The following is a 24,047-nucleotide window of genomic DNA, read 5'->3' as shown; positions in this document are numbered from 1 at the left end:
TCTCCGGAATAGGAATCCCGTCGCCCGCTTCAGAAAGGCATTATATATATATATATATATATATATAATCAAGTAAGAAAAAAATATTTAATAAATGAAATTTAAGAAAGAGCTTAAACGGAATTTGGCTTTGCATTTCTATTAGTTTTTATTCTTATAGAACATAATTTTAATTTATATTTTTTAATTATTCATTTTCTTAAAGTGATATTTCTTAAAATTGCTTTTATTTATTTATATATTTTTATTTGTTATTATAGCTTTAATATTTTTATGTTCAGTGAATTGATTTTTTCTAAATAGCTATGACATATTTATAACAATTTAGAAAAAAAAAGAATAACTTTTAATTTATTTATAAGAAATATATTGATTGAGTATTAGTTATGTTAGTTAGATAATTAAAATTAATTTTTAAGTAATTAAAATTATATTTAAGAACAAAAAAATTTGTATAATGTTAGGTTTTTTAAATATTTAAATGCAAAAATATAAAAAAGTCTTTTTCTTAATTTCTTATGAAGTAAATTATTTTTTAATAAAATTGAATAAATGCCAATAAGGGTTTGTTTGTGGCAGCTGAAGTTTATTAATAAGTTGTTCATCAGCAACTGATCCAGATAAACTCGTTGGTTATTTGATTTGTGTTGTTGAAAAATAACTGTTTTTGCAGATGTTTCTGGATAAATGATCATTATGCCCCTGTATAGTCATTTTGTTTGCAACAAAACTAGCGTAATATCATATCTGATACTTGAGAATTAAAAAATCACTTCAGTACGGTAAGTATTAAGTGTACTAAAAAAAGTTTACTACCTAAAACAAATTGGAGAGATAAAGAACGGAAAACTACGTCTTTAGGGGTTTGGTTATTACCTTCAATTTCTCAATCCACCAATCCTTTGAAGCATCAATAATCTATTTGATTGGATCCTAATCCTAGCTTGTGGATCCTGATTTTAGTTCCCTCCATAACTTCTAATGATTTTTCAATCAATCTCACATGTTCTTAAATTGTAACATACTGTAATCCTTTCATGTCATTTCCTTGAATTTCTTCATAATATTTTGTCACCCTTCTTTATTAAAGTAGGTAGTGGGTCTATTTTCAAGCTCGACATTCTTAAGACAGGTTGCAAAATATGATTTTGACTTTCTTATCCCACATGGTTGATAAAACGACTTCTTTGGCCTTAACAATTACATTGTTAAACAAAGAAATCGATCAAGAAAGAAACTGATAAAACCAGTAAAACAAAAAACAGGATAAGAAAGAAGGTCCCAAGAAAATCAAACCCCAAAACTAACAAAAAAATAAAAACCAAAACAAGAAAACACAAGAGAGAAATAAAATTGAAAAGAATAACTAATACAAAACAAAAGAAATACTCAAATAAAACAACCAAGCCCCACAACACACAACCACTCACACACATACAACCTCTACCTCCACCATCACCTCCACCACCAACACACACCCACAATCACACACCAATAGCCACCACCTTCACCACCAGCACACACGACAACCGTTACCTTTTATTCAATTCGTGTTATCACCATTTTTGCAATTTTTCTGTTTATTTCTCTGGAATCCTTAATAATTTTTAAATTCTTAACTGTACTATATATTTATATTTATGTATTCATATACATCTACACACACATTTATATAAAAGCATATGGGAGAATGTGCTCCTCACTTGGCTTATGAACGTTTTAAGTAGTAAGATTTTGGTATGGATGGCTTCAGTTGCAAGGATGACTGCAAATCTTATTAGAAAGAAGGATGAAATGTTCCAAATTGGAGGGGTATGAATGTTTGAAGCTCCTTAATACCCAAACATTTGTTGATTTACAAAAGCTGACTACTATACATACATATATACATCTACCTTTTAATCAAACCAAGAAATCCTTTCCAAGTTTAAACACCAACATTTGCACCGACTAAAAGCAGCAGCTCACAAGTCATTGCTCGTAAATAGCAAATTCAACAATTATAGAAAGATAATTGATTGAACAATCCATCCAAGGCTATATCAATATAATGATAGAACAAACCATTGTTGTCAACTGAATAACAATAAAGCCATAACAAAAATAACAAAAAGCAATCCAATACTCGGAACAGTCCAACACCTGAAATCTCTGCAGATGAATCAAACAAAGAAAAATAAAAAAGTAGGAAATTTAGATTTTAGACAATTATAGCCGAGGCTCCTGAAACATTACGGATCAAATATATCAATGCGTCTTGTTTCATTTATTCTTCAAACCAACTCAACTGTGATAAACATCAAGCCAACCTCAAAATCCCATGGATATAGAATACATTGTTGAAAAGATCAACTATAGTCACGGAAAACAATAAAAATATCTAATTTCCATAAATATCTTTTAAACAGAGCACTCGAGAAAGCCACAAATCCAGAAAGCCCCAAATCGCGGAAAGCCCCTAATCACAAACTGTAGAAAACCAAATCTATAAAAAAGAAGTCCTCAAGAATTTGCATACAAAAATCTCTAACCAACAAATTGGAAATAAGATAGCCGAATATCACACAATACTTACGGGGCACAATAAAGAATGATAGAAGGGAGGCAGAAGAGTAGCATGACGATGTCGAGAGAGATGGGTAAGAGGGAGAGAATCGCATGTGAGAGAGATGGTCGAGAGAGACCGGCGAGAGGGAGAGGAGGGATATTTAGGGTTAGGGCAAACAATATGCGAAGAAGCGTACTTACGGGGCACAATAAAGAATGATAGAAGGGAGGATGAAGAGTAGCACGACAATGTCGAGCGAGACAGGTAAGAGGGAGAGAATCGCACGTGAGAGAGATGGTCGAGAGAGGCCGGCGAGAGGGAGAGGAGGGATATTTGGGGTTAGGGCAAACAATATGCGAAGAAGCGCGAGGGCAATGGTGTCAAAACAAGCAAATGGAACGCGGGCTGCGGGGTTCGACTCACGACCGCATATTACATAAAAAAACGCATTTTTCAAATGATCGAAATGGTGTTTTCAAAACACACCGAAGCTGATAAGCTGCCCCAAACGGGTACTATATAAGCAACAAAAGAAAATTAAATAATAATAACAATCATACTACTTTATAGTCAAAAGGTGAAAGGATGTCTCTATCATGCTCCCTTCAAGTCGTCGCACCATAAATTACTAAATTCTATTGTTGGTGACATCATCCATAACTTGCTCTTACATTGGCGGACCTGAAATACTTGTTTATTCAAGTCGGCCAAAAAGGATTAGTTGATAAACAATTTATATAAAAAAAACTTGCTTTGTTTGAATTGCATACAAAATAAGCCATAATTTTTAATTATACTCAACAAACCGAACACATGGCACTCATTTTTCTGGAATATGTTATTGCACAGTAAAAGAGAAACTCAGTTATAAATATATATTATGAGAACTCATAGTGTTGTACTCTACAGATTTAGATTGATTTGTCTTAACATGCAATTTGAATTTTATAACTCAGTTGACTGTATATTGAATGAGTTGTATCAGATTTCATCTGCCGAATAAGAAATGTCATCAGAATTCGGTTCTGTCGAGAGAACTCAGACAAAACTCAACAAAGTAAAAAGGACTGTTAAAAGAGTTTCGTCGTTTATAAATTATTTGTGTTTGGCTTTTTAAATAACTCGATTAAATAAGTCAAACACAAATAAATATTTGTTCGGTTATGTTCGAATTGTTTTGAAATGAGTTGTATCTGATTTCTTAAAAAGCTGAAGCGAAAAGCTGAGTTTTGCCCAAGAACTTGGCTAAATACGGTGGCTGCTATAAGGTTGTGGTCCAACTTTAAAAAAAAAATTGTTATGATAATCACCGTAGTGTTTTGAAGAGCAGTTTATCTTGCAACAACTTTACAATCAGCTCTTCAAGCAGTTGCAACTGTCCCAAACAAACCCTTATTAGTAATTGTGACCGACTAAAATTTGATGTGATAAAAGCTCTATAAAAGCAAAAAAAAAAAGTAAGCAGCCCTCATTGCAAGAAAAAAAAAACATAAATCATGCGAAATAAGGGGTGAATCATCAAAATTATGAACTAGGTTTGATAAAATAATTATTTTTAATTTAATAATAAAAATATAATTAATAATATATTTTAGTCTTATGAGATGAGAAAATTAAATTCTAGCTGAGCCGAACACAAGCTTAATTCAACTAAATAAATCTGAATCAAGTTAAACATAAATATGCAATACACAAGTTATTCCAAACACGAGCCATTTAAATTTTAGAGACCATTTTTTTAGATTGATTTTAACTTAACCTATACCCATGGACAAAATGACCACAACCCGCTTTGAAAAATATCATTTTTGGATTATGATTTTATCATCAAAATTGGAATATATGCCGATTAATGCTAAAAATTACCATCTTTTCTTATAAATCAACAATAAATTTGTAGAGAGAAAAAAAAGTGCTCCCACTACCTTTCTCTTCTTAGAAAATATTGTATCACATAAATCGAATGAGGGGTCGATGATGTAGATCGCACCACGCAGCCAGACACAACGTGATGTGATCCACACCTTCATCCGCATGTGCAAATGACTGACGTAATAGTTTCTTCTCCTTAGGGGAAGTCATTTTTATAGTACACGATGATGCAAAGTAAATAATCATACATTAAAATTTAAGTGCTGATAATATACTCCTAGAATACAAACTTTTGTTGGTCGTATTGTCTTATGTTAATTGGGCCAAGCCATTATTTATGACTCTAATTGATATTAATATGCAATCCTTTGAAATCCGCAATAAAAAAAGAAGATTTACATAAATAACGCACAATTTTTAGATATTTGCACAATTTTTAGATATTTGCATAACACTTAAGACTTCAATGTTTACAGGCGCGCCGCATTAAGTATGCATAAAAAAGTGCTTTTAACTTTTAATAAGTTAATATAACAATGTTTTTGATTGAATTTGAGATCGTTCGTGAATTACATCGAAGAAATAGAGCGTAACTAAGAAAAGACAATATGTAGAGATAGATTGAACAATAAATGTGATCCTGATTAGATGATTCTTCTATTTATAAAAGGGTTTTGTACAACCATATTATTACATTTTTACCCTTATCCAAAGAGTACTGTACCGGTGTATTTATGATATTTTATATGTATTGGCTTATGTTCTAGCTGCTTTATGGGTCAACCGACTAAGCTCAGTTGAATTTGGGTCGATGGGGTTAGCTCGATCGGCTGAGTTTGGTTGGTGTGGTTTGGTCGGTTAATCCAACCTGGTTGACTATCTTTTATCCCAGATGGGGAGCTTGGATACTTCGTCAAATTGGATTTTCCTTTGTATTGGCCCTATTGGGTTATCGCTTCAAGTCGACTTTACGATAACAATTCGCTAAATCTGGCATAAAAGTCAAGGAATCTCATTTTAAGACTTCTTAATTCACGCCCTTCAAAAGGTGCAAAAGATGTTACTTCGTCAGCAAAATGATGTTACTTCGTCAGCAAAATGATGTTGATCATTGAGAAACAAAGTAAAGGCTTTGTGTCCCGAACTTTGAGACTGCACCCTATAAAGATGGGTGATAGAATGAGAATCTTGTGTATTGTATTAGAATGAGAAGCTAATGTATTATGCTTATTAAACATCAAAAAATAGTAGAGTTCCATCAATGAGACTTCATTTCCCTCAGACTGTCAAACTATTACATGTTCAAAGATTCACGACGTTAGACTGATATTTTAATGTTTTAGTATTGCACGAAGATCCAACATATACACAAATAAATGAAAGTGAGCAGGAGGAGCATTGTGATTCTTTACATAGAAAAACTCAAAAAGTAAAAATATCATGAGGCATAGCCCTGTCAAATTAATCTACTATTATAAAGTACATCCTTTTCTCTCAAAGTGGAGAGCAAGGTTATTATTTTATATAATTTTTTTTTTTAATTTTTTATCACTTAATGAGTCTTAAAATTTGTCAAACTCAATCATATCATGGTCCACTTACCAATGCATTTGAAAACAAATATTTATTTTAAAACTAAAATGTTAGAAATTGAAAAAAAAAAAAAACTTAAAGGAAACATGCACACACAAATGTTTGCTTATCAAAAAAATTAAATCAAAGTGATTTTAATTATAGATAAAATTATGGATGATACACCATCAACAAATTTTCATAATCACGTCAAGGTGTGATACAAATTTCAAAGTAATTTTTTATACAATGAATGTTTAGACTCTAGTTAAAAATGATTTGGAACTCCAATTTCAACAAACTTATATTCAAACTGGCCGATTAGACGAAATAGACTCAATGATAGAAAAATTGGTATAATCCAAGTCAAATTAAGCAGATAAACCACCTTTGAATGCTTTCGGTGCTTAATTGGAATATCAAATAAATTTCAAATTTGTCAAATTTATAGTCAAATTGAGCGTTTCGACAAGATGAATCTAATTAGCTCAAGATCACTCAATTTTAACAGCATTAAGATATTAAACGTTCACATAATATTGTACGAGTGAATGAACCTTTTTGGGCCGTCCGATGAAGTGGTTATGGTTACTTATTTATTTGCAAGGAGATATCTCTCATACGTTATAAATATAACCTTACCTCCCTTCGTAAAAAAGTACCCGAGGGGGCTAGACCTTGAACCAAAGGATTAACCGAATTGGATAAATTTGGATGCCGGATATATAATATTATTATTAATTTTGAGTGCTATGTATCCATACCCCACTTTTTTTTTTAGTTAAGGCATACATTTTAATAAAAAATAGAGATATATTGTTGAAATTATAATTCTATAATAAATTTAAACATAATGCATATTTTTGGACTATAATTTTTGAAAACTAACGTACATTTTCCCAGCAAAGATTGTAAATTATAGTCCGGACTCGGTCAGATATTCGATTAATAAAACCACACCAGCACGTTTCAATACACGTATGGCTATTTCTTTCACTCAGAGCAGCAAAACCCTCAGAAAATCTCCCGCGCTTCTCTCCGGACAGCTTCGATCGATCCGGCGTCAAGCCGGCTTTACCTGCTCGATGGCAAACACGGTTAGGGTTGGCGCAGTTCAGATGACATCTACCGATGATCTCGACGCTAATTACGCCACCTGTTCTCGACTTGTCAAGGTGGAACGTCGTACGTGAAACTATTATTTAACTTTCTTGCCTTCTAGGGTTTCTCTTCGTTTGTGGAGCTTCATCGATTATCTTATTTGGCTGTTGGGTTGATAAGAGTTATAATAAGCATCCTGACAAAGTTTCCTTGTAGGCAAAGGACTGTTTGTTTCTCATGAAGGGTTGATTTTATAATGCATCTAGCTACCTACTTGAATCATAGCTTGGTTTGTGAACAATTTAAGAACTTCTATCCGCTGGTTATTAGGAAATGACATAGGATGCTGCCGCTTGACCCGTTCTTGACATATTCTCTGCAAAAGGATGCTTAATTTATCGAATTGATGTTGTTTATTAAGTCATAGAATTCCTTGAAACGGCTGCCGTGTTCCTTACTTATCAATGAAACAGCACAGAGATTATCTGGAAAGAAGAGTTCGAACATGTTTACCAGTTTGACAGAAGGTGGAAGGAAAGCCAGAAGAATGAGGATATAGGTACTGGCTCAGAAATAGTAGTCTGTAATGCTTGTTTCAAAACTTGTTTAAACATATGGAGAAGTCTTGCATGTCTGCGTATTTGAAGAAGCTTTATGACTTAACTTGATTTTTTTACAACAACCAATTAAATTACAAAATGAAGTAGGTTTTGTTTAGGTAATCAATATAATGTCCTCCCAAAACTGATATCATGAATAACTCACAAAAAATTTGTTGTTGCAATTGGTTCGTTGAATCTTTAATTTCATCATATGGGGTCACCTAACTCTGCTTGGGGTTTAACTTTGGATTTTGAAAGTATTGGTTTCTGGGAGCTATATTGAAGAACGACTTAACAGGTTGGCCCTTTTTGAGTATGAAATTGATGAGTTGGCACTAGAGTTATAGGTCCCGGTTTAAATAGAAATAGTTTAACCTTTTGGTATGCACTTATTAGAACCAAATTTTAAAAAAGCATTCGAGGTGTGCCCCTCAAATCTAGGCACAGGAGGAGCGTCATGAGGCTTAAGCCTCACTGATACGGGAGAGGCTTATGCCTTTTTGCAATGAGGCATACACCTGGAGGTGCAATTCATCTAGATGTTTGAGACAACTTTTCTTTTTCCCTAATTATACTAAATCATATATATTTATATTATTAATAAATTTAATGTGCAACACACAACAATCATCGTGTGAGTTAAGGTTTGATCTCTATTGAATCTCGTCCCAAGCCATTTGGGCGTCACAACTTCCACTTCGCCACTTCATGTCTCTATAAAGCATCGTCCCGAGCCCGTTCTCGCACCATTGTTTCGACTTCATCCGTCTATCAAGTGTGAACTCCCTTCTCGAGCCTGTCTTTCAAAGTCTCACAACATCAATCCGCCGGGGTGCCTCTTTTGAGCGTCCTTTTTTTCCTCATGGTCGGTACGAGTATTTCTCTTCTTTAAGGCTTTCTCTTTTTCACTCGTGACCTTCCTATGAGGTTTAATGCTGAAATATAATCTTGTTTTTTATAGTGTAAGTAATAATATCTTAATGTTTTGTTTGTATAATTTTTTTCTTGATTAATTTGTTAAAAGCATGCTTGCATCAATGTTCATATGAAAATGAGTTTGTGTTCTCTTATGTTATGATTATTTGTATATATTTATGGTTTAGGAGTAATTTTTATTCACCGTTTGTAGTTTTTGTTAGAGTTTTAGTAAATTGTAGATTAATTTTATTTTATTTCTATAAGAATATTTCTCAAATTTATCCAATTAATTAGTTGAGAATGATCACTTTATGGTTTGCTTAAACGTGCACCACATTACTGAAGTTCTTAGATGACCTGAAATATATTTGTTGTGTGAATTCAAGCACTTAAAGTTTAGTAGCAAGTAGCGACTAGTGAGCACTTGCTTTCCTAAATACTAAAGTTTGCTTGATAGCTAGTTTTTGTTTTAATAAGTTTTTAAAGAAGTTGGAAGTTGTAATACTGTTTTAGATTCATGTTAAATTTATTTGATAAATTATAATGCTAATTTGATACAATGTGAGGCGTATAAGATAGTTCTCACTCATTAATAATATTATTTATTAATTTTATTTTTTCTCTTAGCTTTTTATTTTTCTTAATAGTGTTAATCAAAGAGTCTTGTTGTATTCTTTTTATGATTTTGTTTAAAGCTTAGTGCATGTGCTAGATTTAACAATACTAATTAGGTATGTCATGAGCTATGAGGCATGGGTCTAGTTACAGGAGTTTCACATGTTTCATTTACAATTATTTTATTTGTCATTTTTTCATATATGTGAACTTTTTTATTCATCACTATTATACTATGAAGTTTATTATCTTTTTATTAAATTATATTATTATTATTAAAATTTTAATTAGAATTGGTGGTGGTGCAATAAGAAAAAATATACTATGAAAATTTGACACTAAAGTCAAAGTACCAGGAGAAGGTGCAAATAAGGGATATGTTTAATTGAAATATGAATATCGTGACAAATAAATTATTAGTGGTGCTAAAAGATTTAAAGATCACTTGGCTGATACACACGTAAATACTATAGCACACGAAAAATTATCATATGAAATCAAGAAGGAATGTGTTAAATATTTAAAAAATACACCACCTCAAAAAAATATGAAAGATATGATTGAGAATAGTTCTTATTTTGGATATGAATGTGATGATTCCAACAGTGGAAATTATTTGCTTTCTTCTAACAGAGGAACTCAAAGATAAGTTGATAGATTTATTATGAATGTAGATGAAAATGAAAATATCAACTTTCAATCTTATGCTCCTTCAGTTTCTATAAAAGAGCACAAAAATTGAGTACGTTTAGATATTACAAGATGTTCTTATGAAAGTGAAATTCTATTTAATGTGATGAGAAGTCATTTATGGATCACTATGTTTTGTTGCGTAGGGAATTATTGGCGAGGATTAGATATTCCTAGTATATATAAGTTGTGAACTTGCATATTAGATTAAAAAGTTCTTATTTTTATATATTCAACTTTCACAATCGAGCGTAATTGGAGCATATTTAACCAATTGCATACAAAAAGAAGGAATCAGTCGACAGTAGGTCGATGAACAATTTAGTTTATGTTTTTTTTTTAAAAAAATTAAAAGGTAGACATTTTAAGGTACCAAAAAAAGGTGGTGATGGAATATATTATTTTTTGTTGTTGTTATATTATTTGATTATGAATGAATAATTTTTAATGATAATGATAATGGATATATCAATGTCAACATTGAAATGGCTCAAAGGTCTATTAAATTTGAGCATCTTCTACTTTATAATCATTTAAAAGACAGAATCAAAGTGGGATTAGAGCTTAAAAAATTAAAGTTAATTTAATTATAGCGAATTGCTTAGTTTTTGGCGTAATTTATTATTTTGTTTATCATTATATTGAATTTCATATTAATTGATTAGAGAGTAAGATGAAAGATTTAGATTATATAGTATTTGAAGAAGATTTTGAAGATGATTATAACTCAAAATCTGATGATGATGGAGTACTAAATATGAGTTTTTTGAAGATGATGAAAATGATGTTAAGGCCACTATTATTCTTGTTGCTTGTGCTATATTCAAAGTCAAAGTGAGTAATTTAAAATATCAAGTTTAAATTTTATTTCAAACTTTTATTTTATATTAACATTCAAGATTAATATTTATGGTTTATGTTTTTATAATGATGAACGAAATAAACATGTTGGTTTGTCATATTTAGGAATGTTGTTTAATTTTATGAGTTTTTAATTCTTTTATTTCGAGGCTTACGCCTCGCCTCGTTAAGAAAATATGCATCAGTTTCCGATTTTCCCTTTTTAAACATTGAATAGAAGTATGCATACTTCATCACATAAAACTTAAAAAGGCTGAAACATAAATAAAGGATACATAAATCATTGTTCGTACCTCCAACCAATTTTTGTGAGTCCTTTTCAATCATTCTTCTAACATTTGCTCCTTTCTAGTGCTGCATATAGTGTTTTACCCATGCTAGATTGTTGGCCCCTTCTTGTTTTATATATATATATATATATATATATATATATATATTATTTTCCTCTCTTTTTTGTACTTTCTCAAATTTGCTGATACGCTTTATACACTTATCTTGAATAGACACAACCTCACACTATTTCTATCATAACTATTTTGCAATGTACTCGGTAGTTTTATCTCACATTAATTTCAATATTCTTATTTTCACCGCATTCGTTTTGTGATGCGGGAGCGCTCCCGCTTCGGACACAGGAAGCGAGCCGCACTCCTCTAGACCGCGGCAGGCGGGAGACAGTTTGTAAGAGTCATGTTTTCTTTTTTATGCTTTTTTTTCCTATTAGCTTTCATTCCTTTTTAGTCTATATATATGTGCTGCCCATTGTGACTATTTGATTGACAGAGTTTGTAAGAACCCTGGGGTCATGTGTTCGATCCCGCTTATGTGATGAATGTAATTCTTAGGCTTATGAAGTTGTTCGGGTGGCTCGTCTGATAGCATATGACCAATCTTTTAACATATATATGTATGTATGTATGTATGTATGTGTCTGTGTGTATATATATATATATATATATAGACACACACACATATATACATATATTTATCTGTCTCTATGTGTGTGTGTGTTGTATTAAGATTTGAAAGTCAGTTTTTGATTCAATTTTCTGTCAGGATAGCCATCGACATCCGGGCTTTCCCTTCTAGGGCTGTATCTTAAAGTGAACAGGTACTCTGGGTATTACCCATCATGAGATTATTTTTATCTATATTAGATTCATTTAGAGCGACTATGAAATCCCTAGTCGTCATTACTTATTATTTCTTTTTTATTAGTTTTTATTCCATCATTATGTATTTTCTTTTTGTTTTTTTCTGTTTTATTTTTTTCCTTTGTTGTGTCTATTGTAATTGAGTTTAAATATTCCTCCTATTCATGAAAATATTATGCTCTATTATCAAATCTGACATGGTATCAAAACCAAGAATTTAACCTTAGCCGCCGGCTCCTATAGTTTTCCCTGCAGCCGATTCCTTCTATTATGTCCGAGTTCCTTCTCCTAGCCGCTAAATAAGCCGCTCCCGTAAGAATTATCCCGTGGAAACTTTTCGCAGAGGCCTACCATGGAATCAACCGCTGAATCAACTATTCCAGCATACCTGTCTTTGACAGAATTCTGGAGCAACAACCACTGGTTCTACAGGCACTGTTTTCCATCTGTTTCCAGCAGCAGTGGCTATTTTTCTGTTCTAGACGACAGTTCTACAGGAAACAACAGTAGCTGCAGGTTTCTAGTAGCACCCACAGGTTTCTCTACAGGTTTCCGAATTCTTGAAGTTGTATTAATCTACCATGACCATACTGGAATTCATTGATGGCTTCTGTCAGAGTTATGACAGATTCGTCCAACACTGAAATCACCTTCAGAAGGTGTTCTTGATTCTACCGAAGGATCAACTCTAACCTTCGCTGCCTTGCAAACCGGAGGACCAGAAATCAACAATTTTTTGCTCATAACCCATAAGTTAAGGGTTCGTTTGGAGCCGCTTATCCCTGTGTTCGGCGTTTTCGGAACGCCGGGGCAGCGTTTGGTTAATGCGTTGGGGGCCGGCGGTCAAGGAACGCGCGTAAGGGTTTAGGTTATAATTCGTTCTTTCGTCCGCCGCTCCCATTACCCCGCGTTTCGTGTTTACTCTCAGATTATTACTCCTTAGCCCCTCGATCCCGTCCCTATTTTTGCTCTAGCTCTGCGATCAAACTCCCATGATCTCGACCCTCAATCCCGTGCACCCCCCTCTCTCCCATTTCCCGTTTGGCCTTAGGTAGCGGATCGAAAGTTGTTTGAAATTTCGTAAGTATCCCTTTTATGCCTTATGGTTTTGCACAACTCCTCTTCCATGTAGAGAAATGCTATTTGTGTCGTTGCCGATGATGATATGAATTATGGTGAGTTGGGCAATGTTATTAGTGGGTAGAAATTTTTGATCCTTCGTGTTATAGGGATTTCTTCGTGCGATTTTTTCGTATTTACATGTAGAGAATTTTTTGATCCTTCGTATTACTGGGATCCTTCGTCTGAAATTTCACAGGCTCTTAAAAACATATTTCCTGTGATTGTTTCCTGTGCTGTCATATGAAAGATTTATGTGGTATATAATGGGTTTTTAAGAAAAAATTTCAGATGTTAGGTATGTGAATATATAGGAATTGGCTTATATGCATTCAAACACAAAACTTTATATTTTTAAGGGGTGATGGAATTATGGTGTTGCTTGTGGAAAATAACTTAGCTTAATATTCCAAGCAATTTATTGACATTAATGAAGCATGAATGTCAAGTATAGTTATGTCCCAAGTAAAAATGAATTGGGGGCAAAACTTCTGTAAATAGATAAGATTTGGATGGTATGTAAATATAAATTTTTGAACTCCTCCCATGCAACATATATAGTACAGTGACGTTTGCTTTTGCATATGTAAATATGTAAATATATAAGATTTGGATGGTATGTATGTAATTGCAATGCTTGCAGATCTTATATAATGTGTGCTAGAAAATGGGCTGGCAACATTTTCTACCATCCTTTCTTCTCAATAGCCAACACTGACAGTTGGGAACAGAGATTATGAATCTCAATACATTTGTGAGAATTTGAGAATTTGGTATGCTTGTATGCTTGTGTGCTCGGGAATGTTGATTATGAATTGCAATTTCTGTGTGAGAATTTGAGAATTTGGTATGCTTGAATGGAGTGCAGCTATAAGATTATTGTTTGGTAGTTTATACATCAAATTATTGTTTGGTAGTTTATACATATGAGTGCAGCTATAAGTTTATTTGATGCATATGAGTGCAGGTATAAGATTATCTCTGATGGTGGTGAAAGAATGTTGAGAAGTACATTGGTATTGTAGAGATAATGACCATGATGTGTTGCAAATTAGATCTTTACCATGTATTTATATGATAAAAATTTACAGGACATTCGATGTTTATTTCATGCCACATGTGCATGGCATTTTAGAATGGAATATGTGCAAACGTTTCATTTTTATGATTTTCAAATAAGGTCATTTGTCTGTATGCATGTATGTGTTGTGAATTGAGTAGCATTTTTAACAAATTAGACTCTTTCAAGCATTTTCAAGTATGTTCATTTTCTGTTAAGATAAATTGAAGTGCCAGAGGGAAAAAAATTTCTGGGCAATAAATTGAAGAGCCTGTTAGTTGATTTTCAAGTCCACTTTGGCTCATTTAGCTTGTTGAGTGGGATCTTGAAAATTCTAAGTATTTAGGGGAGGTTCTTATTGAGTTTATGGCGAGCCCTCAAATTATTTGCAAGTCATACGCAAGTCTAGTAGTGTTCATTTTCTGTTCAGCTTGCATCTTTTCATTTCTAGAATGTCTTTGATGATTTTCTGGAATGCTGGTTGATATGCTAAGTTGTTCAAAATTATTGTTATATTAAGATATTTACGTGGCGGAACATGTTATCTTACAACCCACAGTTTAATATTTCAAACAAGGTATAGTTGCACTTGTCTTAGTACAAGAGAGAATCTCTATAACGCATGGCATAACATAGCAATGCAGGCATCAAATCGTGGGTTTCCTCTTTGTACAAGGGTTTTATAATTTGCTTGTTGGTTCATTAGCATTATTGAATTAGCTTATCTTGTCAACATGTTACACCGACAACAGTGTTCGGGACACAATGATTTCTCAGACTGACAGTGCAACTAAGGACAAACGTAGTCTTAGTTTGAAATTGAATATTTTAATATTGCTCATTGTAGTTGTAATTGTATTTATCATTTTTCTATTTTTCTGATAATCACGAGAGTATGAGCATTGTATGTCATCTTTTGAACTGATCTGTGATGATTTCAGGATTCTGTACTATATACTTCTGTTCTCATTTTAGTTATGTTGCAAACAATTTCACCAAACAGGGGCATGAATGTCATTTATCTAGCAACAACTATCAATAAGCTATTCAAAATAAACTGCTCCAAACAACAATCTAGCTTATTCTAATAATCTGCAGATTATCAGATTATCAGAATAATCTGCTTATCATTAGATTATAAATAATCAATAGTTGCCCCAAATAAACCCTAAATGACAATAACTTTCTCTAATGGCCCCAAGCGGTGTCATTGTTCATTAATGGACGTGGGAAGATGATTCGTGAGTCTCCAAAGCTTGGGAAGTTGAGGAGTCCGTGGTCATGTCGTGATCGATCAACTCCATGAAGACTTCAATTGGTCATTCATACATGTTCCTCCTTTCAGCTAGTCCTCTCTAGATGGCTGCCTGTGTTACTATATAGAAAATTGTGGCCAACTCTATGAGGCACCTAAGAAGATTCAAGAAGCAAAACAGGGGTCAAGGACCGTGACCCAGTACTATAATGACCTTCTTGCACTATGGATGAAATACGACCTGTATTACGACTACACTTGGGAGTTTCTGACAGAACTATCTCTCTTCCCGAAGATAGTAAAAAAAGATTGTATATTCCAATTCCTTGTTGTCCGTAACAAAGCTCTCGACGTAGTCCGGGGCTGTATTCTTGGTCGATATCCTCATCCTTCTGCTTGCGTTGCCTTCACCGAGATTCATCAAGAAGAAAGCAGAAGATTTGTCATGCTCGACACTTCCACTCCTTCAACCAAATCGTTCACTTTGATATCAAATAGAGATTGACCCTTGTTTATGCCACCATAGACCGGTCACCCCACTTGTGATTACTGTCATAAACCCAATCACACTTGGGATGAGCATTGGAAATTTTATGGTAAACCGACATATAAAGCTTCGACCAAAACCTCTGCTTCCAAGGATCCCACGACGACGATGGAGCTTACCATGGCTCAACCGACTCCTTGGAACATTTTGGAATTCTCCGAATCCCTGAAAAGCCAGATGGAGCAATTGATCAAGCTTTTTGGAGCCGATCAAGTTTCTGCAAGTCCGTCGACCTCCCACGTCTGACAATGTACTCTTTTCTTATGACCCACAATTTATTCCTCTTTTAGTGAATTATTGATTTAGGTTCCACGAATCACATCACTGGATGCTCGCAAATTTTCTCAACTTATTATCCATGCTTTGGAAAAGATACAGTCAGAATTGCCGATGTTTCCTACAGTTCTATTGCTGGTAAAAAGTCGATTGTACTAGCAACTGATCCAACTCTGGAGTCTGTTTTACATGTTCCACAGTTGCAATATAACTTATTATTTGTTAGTAAGTTCACAAATGATGTTCATTGCGTTGTTAATTTCTCTTCAAATAGTTGTGTTTTTCAGGATCATCATTCAGGGAGGATGATTGAAACTGCTAAGAGGATACCCAAACTCTAATACTTTCAAGAGAAAAACACGGAGAGTGAGGACACACCTCAGGAGTTGTAGCTTATCTTGAGTCATTTAAATATCCAATTATGTTGTTGCATTGTCATTTAAGTCACTCTAGTTTTCAATATTTTAAAAGGTTGTATCCTTTGACGTTTTCTGATAAAAATTCCTCTAATTTCAATTGTGAGACATGCCAGTTAGCCAAACATTATCGAGTCTATTGCCCACCCCACAGTTACACACCTTCCACTCTATTCTCTTTCATTCACGGTGACTTATGGGGACCCTCTCGCACTTCCTGCTACACAAGTGAATAGTATTTTTTGACTTTCATTGATGACTACACTCGGATGACGTGGGTCTCCATTTTAAAAGACAAATAAGTGTTGCTGTCACATCCCAAAACTTTTACACCTTCATTTTAACTCGATTCAAAAAAATTTTTCAGGTCCTTGGACTGATAATGGTCGTGAGTTAAACTCTATTTTGGGTGAATTCTTAGTAAGGACATTCTCCACCAAAGCTCGTGCGCGGACGCTTATTAACAAAATGAGATAGCCGAGAGGAAAGAATGTCACCTCCTTGAAGTTGGTGGCTCCATTATGTTTCAATTTAAATGTCCCAAAATATTTTATATATATGACACGGGGCTTGCAGTGACCCCTCGAGATCGCCGGAGCGGGAACTCATGCTAGTGAACTGATCGACCCAGTTGAGGTCGGTTCAGAGAATCCTAGGCTGAGCGGTCCAGGTGAGAATCTTGACGAGCGGCCTCCCGCGCCCCGTCTCGTGTCTTTTTTGCATCCCGCTCGATAGAGCGGCCGTTTAGGAAGGGCGACATTGCCGCCAATCCCTTTCCCTTCCTTTTTTGTGATCTCCTTATGAGAGCTTTTCTTTTTTGTTTTTCTTCTGTAAGAGTCTTTAAATTGTTGTTTTATGGATGTAGCGTTTTGTTTTTACTGTGTTGATTTCAGATTCATGTGTGGAGTCTTTTTGCTTTTTGTGGGTTGTATCCGATGAGGTGGTGGTGCTCCGGCTATATCCTACTTCGAGGTTGCGATTGTATTTATCTTTTGTATCTTCCATACTCCACTTCCCTTAGCCGCCGTTCACTTCCAACAACTTCCCTCTGCACTGCCGACCTTTATGCTGCAAAAATCTGTTGTCCACCCCTCACGGTAGCCAACTGGCAACTGTACATCAGCTACCTTGCTGTCACGACCCTTCCCATCGCTGCTTGCGCTTTCACGCTCGCTGTCCACCCTCCGAAAGTGCTGGCGAGCCTTCCCAACCCCCACCTTCCAAACTACCTCATAACCGCGAACAAACCTTCCTGCCACCTTAACCTGCTGCCTCACTCCTCCAATTTACCTTCCAACCCCCCCTCTCCCGCATCCACCCTGATTGTTGCAAGCCTCCAGATCCACCGGGCCAACCTCCACCGCCCTTGAGATACACTTTCGAGGTGTGTATGTGTCGTCCTATGTTTTGTGTTTGTTATCTTGTATTTTCTGTTGATGAATCGTCGTGATAACCAATTATTTCAATTTCAATAATAATAATTATGTTTTGTTTTTGGTTTGGACTTTTTCTACCATCATCAACACACACACACACATCTGTATTAGGGTTTGAAAATGAGTCATTGATTCAGTTTTCTGTCAGGACAGCCGTCGGCTTCCAGGTTCTCCCTTTTAGAGTTGTATCTGAAAGTAAGAAGACGCTTTGGCTGTAACTCTTCTTGAGGTGATGTTTATCCACCCTTCCATGTTTCCCCAACCTTCATCCCAACCATCTGACTTGCTGCTGCCCTTGCCATAATTGTTCTGCTTGTAGTCTCGCTGCTGTCCAGCTGCCGCCCATCCCTTCCAGCCATAAATTTTTTGCTGCCGCCCCTTTCTAACTACGTTCCATATGCCACCATCCTTTTGCTGCCGCCCCTTTCTAACTACGTTCCATATGCCACCATCCTTCCCCCCCCCTGCCACAGCCTTTTTGCTGCAGTCCTACACCACAACCTTGTTGCCACCCACTTCGCTGCTGCTGTTGCCCCTCTCCTTGTTGTTTTTCGACCATCCAACCATCCATACTTACTATTCCTCCAGTTGAAGTACCAGTACCTTTGACCGATGCCCTACTTTGATGTTTGTGTCGTGTTTTTTATTATTTCCTATTTCGATGTGTGTTTGCTGTAATCTCTATTGGTTTTTTGTAATAAAATGTTGCATTTCTCGTTGCAGTTTGGTTTACTCCAGGATCATCTTGTTTGTAGTTTTGTCATTGCATTCACTTCGACATTGTCATTTCCACAACCTCACTATCTTTGTTGCTTTTATTTCTTAGTTTCTCAAGTCATTAGAATATACGCATTATTATAGCCCTTTTATAGAGTTTCCTTCAAATCTGTAGGATATTCTATTAAAGTAGAAGTTATTTACCTTATGCAACTTAATTGGTTGCATGAGTTTAGTTTGTATTTAGCGGTTTACAAAATTTGCAGATCCTAAATTGGTTGATATAAGTGGAATGAAAAGTTTGATTCCGCATGGAACTGTGTTCTTTACTTTTAGTTTAAATTTGCATCTTAATTTGCCAAACATTGTTTTATCACTTGTAATTTGTTTAAATATTTGATTGAACTCTGACCAAATGTGTCTGAAACATGGTTTTTGTGGAGGCTAGTTTATGGCCTGCAAACGTTTTTTTTTAATTTCTCATGTAGTCCGATAAGATATGTGTTACTGAGCTAGAATATCTAAATAAATTTGTAGGAGGCATGTGCTGCCGGAGTTAAATTTTTGTGTTTTCCCGAGTGCTTCTCATTTGTAAGTGCGAAGGATGGAGATTCTCTTAAGGTATCAGAGCCAATAGATGGGCCAATTATGCAAAAATACTGTTCACTTGCCAGGTACATGAAAAAGGTATTTTGATATTATTTTGACTTTTGTGGTTTTCTAGTTTAAAATCTTACAACTTTACATTCTGATATCAACATTACTATTGTTTTGTCATGACCATGTTTTCTTTCTATTTATTCTTATTCAAGATAATCTTTTAGCTTGACATGTTGATTTTCAACAATTTGCTCTATATTTTTAATGTCACAACTGACCCATATTAATAAAATAAAATAAAATAAAAATTAATAAACAAACTAGATACTTATTGACTATAGGATTGATTTGGTGCCACAGTGCTTAGGATTTTCTTTGAAAAAAATAAATTTTATTTGTGTGGATAACGTACAGAGAATCTTTATCCTTTATTGATGTGGAACACGCAATTGTCGCTAAACTGCGACTCCCTTAATGCGGAACCCACGGATATGAGTTTCCAGTACTGCGGGATTGATTGCGCCAAACCCGGTGCTTTTTTTGGGCTGTTTTCATTTATTCTTTTCTTGTTTCTTTTTCCTTTTTCTTTATTTTCTGATGTTGCTTATTCCTTATTAGAGAGCTTTTATATATTTAGTGTTTTGGCTGTTTGGGACTTCAGTTTTGCTGTTTTAATAAATTTGAGAGTTTTTTCTCTGATTTTCTGCTCTTCGGAGTGCTTTTCTTTTTTTTGCAAGTGGTGTGTATAGTTTGTCTAGGAACAGATGGTGGATCAAAGTGAATGTCGATGAGGCGATTCATTCAACTCATACTACGGGCATCATTATTGTTATTCAGAATGAATTAGGGGACTTGATTGTGGCTTACAACAACAAATTAGTTCACTGGGATAACGTATAAGTCGAATTGAAGGCTATGATTTCGCTGCATGAACTCATTGAAGATTGGATGGTTGAATGCACAGGGTTCATTTCGAAGCGATAACACCAATGTCATTGACTTCTTCCGCAACACAATGAACACTTGGTCTTATTTGCTCTCGGAGAATGCACAAATTTAAACAGTCATATTTCAACATACTTGTAGAGATAACAATATAGTCGCTCATTCTTGTGCCTCTTTAGCTATACATAGGAACTTTTCTTTAAAGCATGTGAATTAGCACGGTGCTCTCTTTTCTCTTTTGTTAGCTGACAAGGGCTCTTTCGTGAATGCCTGAAAGACTTAATTTTGTATTTTTTGTACTTTTCTTTTCTTAATAATGCAGAGTGCACAACTTCAAGGAACAGGTGGGGGATCCCCCTCGTTGTTTCATCATTTGGTTGTTGATTTCAGCCATGCAGCCATCGAGATAGCCGTCGTCTGCTGTTTGCTGCTGAAAACTGTTGTTTTCAGTTATTTGGTTCGCTGTTCAACTGTAGTTCACACCGCCTTTTCAACTGCCTTTCATCTTCTTACGCTTGTAATCACTTCAACGCATTCCTAACACCTTTTGGTGCTCCTTCTAGGAGCCGTGGAATTGTGACATTTGATATCAGAGTTCTATAAGCCATAGATTTTAGAGTTTTGTCTTCATTGGCCCAAACCAAAATTCCTAATAAACAAGCGTAACACCCCCACAAATAAACCTAAATCATTCCTACCGCAATTCCTAACACCAACCCTAAAATTTTCAAAATTCAACTTTCTTACCTTTGCAAAAATTCTATCCTGACATGTACCCTTAAAACCTAAACCCCCTTGATGTAGAATCATACATCCGCCGAAGGAAAGAACGCCATGCTGCCAAGGTGTAACCCTCAACAAGAAGTCCAGTAATTTATTATGGAGGATATGTGGTTAAAAATCTTTTAACTGCAGCAGAGGCTTGTTGCTTTTGACAGAAGACAATGCAGTGAGATCACACATAGCAACGGGTGACTTGCTAGATTGAGAGGCGGAAGTAAATATATTTTGCTAGGCAATTTTTAGTTATGAAGAACCAATGCCCCGCCGATTTGATATGAAATGTCAAAGGAGAAGCCAAGATGTTGGAGTAAAGGTGAATTTATTAGATTTTTACGATTGTATGGATTGAGGTGAATTTATCGAGTGGTTTCAAACAATGAGAATTATTCTTCAATCTTCTTACTGATAATATTACCATCCTCAATATTTTAGGAGCTCATAAATAATTTGATCGCATAATCAAAGTTGAAATAATAAGGTCAATCTAACATTTGTAGTGGTAATTCCAACTACTATAAGTTAATACGAATCTTCATTGCAGTTCAAAAGAATATATAAAATCGTTTCCCGTAACTCATTGTCATTGAGGTATTGTGAATTGCTTCTTCTTGATGCTTCACCTGATTTATAAAATACGAAAATCACATGATGCGAAGACTCCGCAACTACAGTTTGCTCAATTGATTGTTGTCGCTCAAAATAATATGAAGAAAAAGTAGTTCTTTAATAACAAGTATGCCTCGTATATTGAGCTTTTAGGTCGTGCTTTATTTTTTACGATTCTTTTGATTTTATTAAAAAATCTGTAATGACAACAATTATTTAGTATGATACGATGTTGTTTTATACATTATATGATCAGGCATCTGGAAGATATATCTTTCAAATAGATACATTCAGAGTTATTGTACTGAACCCCTAACTTTAACCTCATAAGTTAGATATATGAGCAGATACTCTGAGGAGTCAAAACAAGGAAGAAATATATGCTTAAGTTTCCATAATATCATTGGACTACTTATTCGGGTTGTTTTAAAGCATCAATTTTCAAATGAGCTGAACATAATTATTCAAAGAATTTATTAATTTCAATTAACAGGTTAATTATCTGACTTGATAAAACACTAAATGCATTAGATAGCAAGCACTACAAGAAAATATCACAATCATTATTTTTTATGTAAAATATTTTTTCCTGCACCTAAGTCGACATAGCAGTTAGGGTTATCAATTCCGGTTGGTGGTTTGAGTTCAGCTCCGACCTGAAACTGACACAACCCAAACTCAACCCAAATATTATGCGAGTTGAAAATCCCAACTTGAAACTAACCCGCCTTTAACCTGCTAACCCGAATCTTCCTCGTATAATCAGTTTAACATATGGAATGACAATTATTTGGGTTAAAATAAGGTCAATTTTGGGTCAATTTTGAGTCACTTCCATGTTGGCGAGTCAATTTAGGGTTTCTGTATCATTTTTCAGGTTAGCGGGTCAACCCGAACTTGATCCAAAAAATTAAACTAATTAGGATATTCAACTCGAATTCGATCCAAAAATTATTTTGGTTAACTGGAATCCGAATATTTTAATTCAGGTTTGGGTCGAGTTGGAGTGTCGGGTAAATTTTTAACACACTTAACAATATCTCAAGTTAGATGCATATTCGCTAGGGAAGTTTAAAAACGATAACCTTTCACAGATTGTTCTTCCTTGCTTAAAAATAAGTCAATACTTGACTTTATACTTTATCAATTTAGGGCTTGTTTGGGGCAGCTTATAACTGCGGACGACTTTTTGAAAATGTCGCCTTATCATTTGGTTTGCGCGTTTCGCCAGCTTATTCAAAAACAAAGTTTTATATTTGTGAAACACGCGGCGCGGGCCGCGTTTTCTTTCGCGTTATTAACCCCGTGCCTTGTTATTCGTTCTCATCTCCGACCCTCGTTCTCGGTCACAACTCCCGTGCGCTATTCATTCCTCCCTCTTTGACAATCGTTCTCTCGATAGGTAGAGCCCTTCCCTCTTCTTCTTTAGCATCTCTTCTTCCTTCTTCGGCATCTACTTCTTCGGCAAAGCTCGCTTCATTCAAATGATTAGAGAAAACATATCGAGCACCTAAGGGCTAGTTTCTAAACTAGAGTATTATTTCTTATGACACTAGAAGGATCGTAGGGATAAATGGCAATTTCGAGTTTGCTGGAAACTCCAAGAAAATATTGGGCTGGGTGCATGGGGGGGACGAAGAACATAGCAAATGGGGGGTGTGTGTACACACAAGTCTTCATATATATATATATATATATATATATATATATATTTGTGGGTGTGTGCGTCTGTGTGTTTTTTTGACTCTACAAAGCACTTGGTACTCATAACTACCTATAAAAACTATTAAGCAATTTATTTCAGTTACCAACCAAATTGATGTTGTTGAAGCGGCATCCAAATTGCTCTTTTTTTTCTTTTTAACTGATTGTATTTTTTGTTCATTTGATTTGGAGTAATTGACAAGTTAAACACTTTAGATTAATCTTCTTCTTTCTATGGTTTCTTTGTTTCTTTGAAAAGTTAAACACATTGTGAAGCGGCATCCAAATCACCATCCATTTTCATTGAACTGGGAAGAAATTTGGTAATCATTCATCACTAAAGTAAATTAAATTGAAGATGTTAGTCCATTGTGGATTTAAGTGGTTCGTAGGCTGTTCTTGTTTGCTCATATGTTGTTTCAAATGACTGACACTACATTCTATTTGTAATTTAATAGTATCCATCTTATTTAGGGATAGAAAGGTCTATGTTGCCTTTTGTATACAAAAAGGTACCTTTAGGGTTTCCAATGGTTTTTATGTGTTATGCGTGCAAGCATAATTGTGTTTTATTATACTAATAATATATATATATATATATATATATATATATATATATATTATGAAAAACAAAATGACTGAATTTATAT

The 24,047-nt window shown here is 34.7% G+C and overlaps 1 protein-coding gene across 1 annotated transcript; it reads left to right on the top strand.

Annotated features, from left to right (window-relative positions):
* Positions 1 to 6,960: 6,960 nt before the first annotated feature.
* LOC110033100 lies at positions 6,961 to 20,845 on the top strand. Its single transcript, XM_020736969.1, has 3 exons — positions 6,961 to 7,167; positions 19,297 to 19,446; positions 20,627 to 20,845. Exons 1-3 carry the CDS (start codon positions 6,973 to 6,975, stop codon positions 20,843 to 20,845), a joined length of 564 nt encoding a protein of 187 aa, XP_020592628.1. The 5' UTR covers positions 6,961 to 6,972.
* Positions 20,846 to 24,047: the final 3,202 nt, after the last annotated feature.

The sequence above is a fragment of the Phalaenopsis equestris genome, unplaced genomic scaffold (genome assembly GCF_001263595.1).
Source record: "Phalaenopsis equestris unplaced genomic scaffold, ASM126359v1 Scaffold001091, whole genome shotgun sequence".
Taxonomy (NCBI): Eukaryota; Viridiplantae; Streptophyta; class Magnoliopsida; order Asparagales; family Orchidaceae; genus Phalaenopsis; species Phalaenopsis equestris.
The sequence above is the reverse complement of the archived record's forward strand: the minus strand, read 5'-3'. Positions and strand labels throughout refer to the sequence as shown.

What these genes read in the sequence shown, in the direction of transcription:
- LOC110033100 (XM_020736969.1), top strand. Translation starts at nt 6,973, where the DNA reads ATGGCTATTTCTTTCACTCAGAGCAGCAAAACCCTCAGAAAATCTCCC. An exon ending in CCTGTTCTCGACTTGTCAAG is followed by an intron (nt 7,168 to 19,296) that starts GTGGAACGTCGT and finishes ATAAATTTGTAG; the next exon opens with GAGGCATGTGCTGCCGGAGT. An exon ending in TTGCCAGGTACATGAAAAAG is followed by an intron (nt 19,447 to 20,626) that starts GTATTTTGATAT and finishes TTAATAATGCAG; the next exon opens with AGTGCACAACTTCAAGGAAC.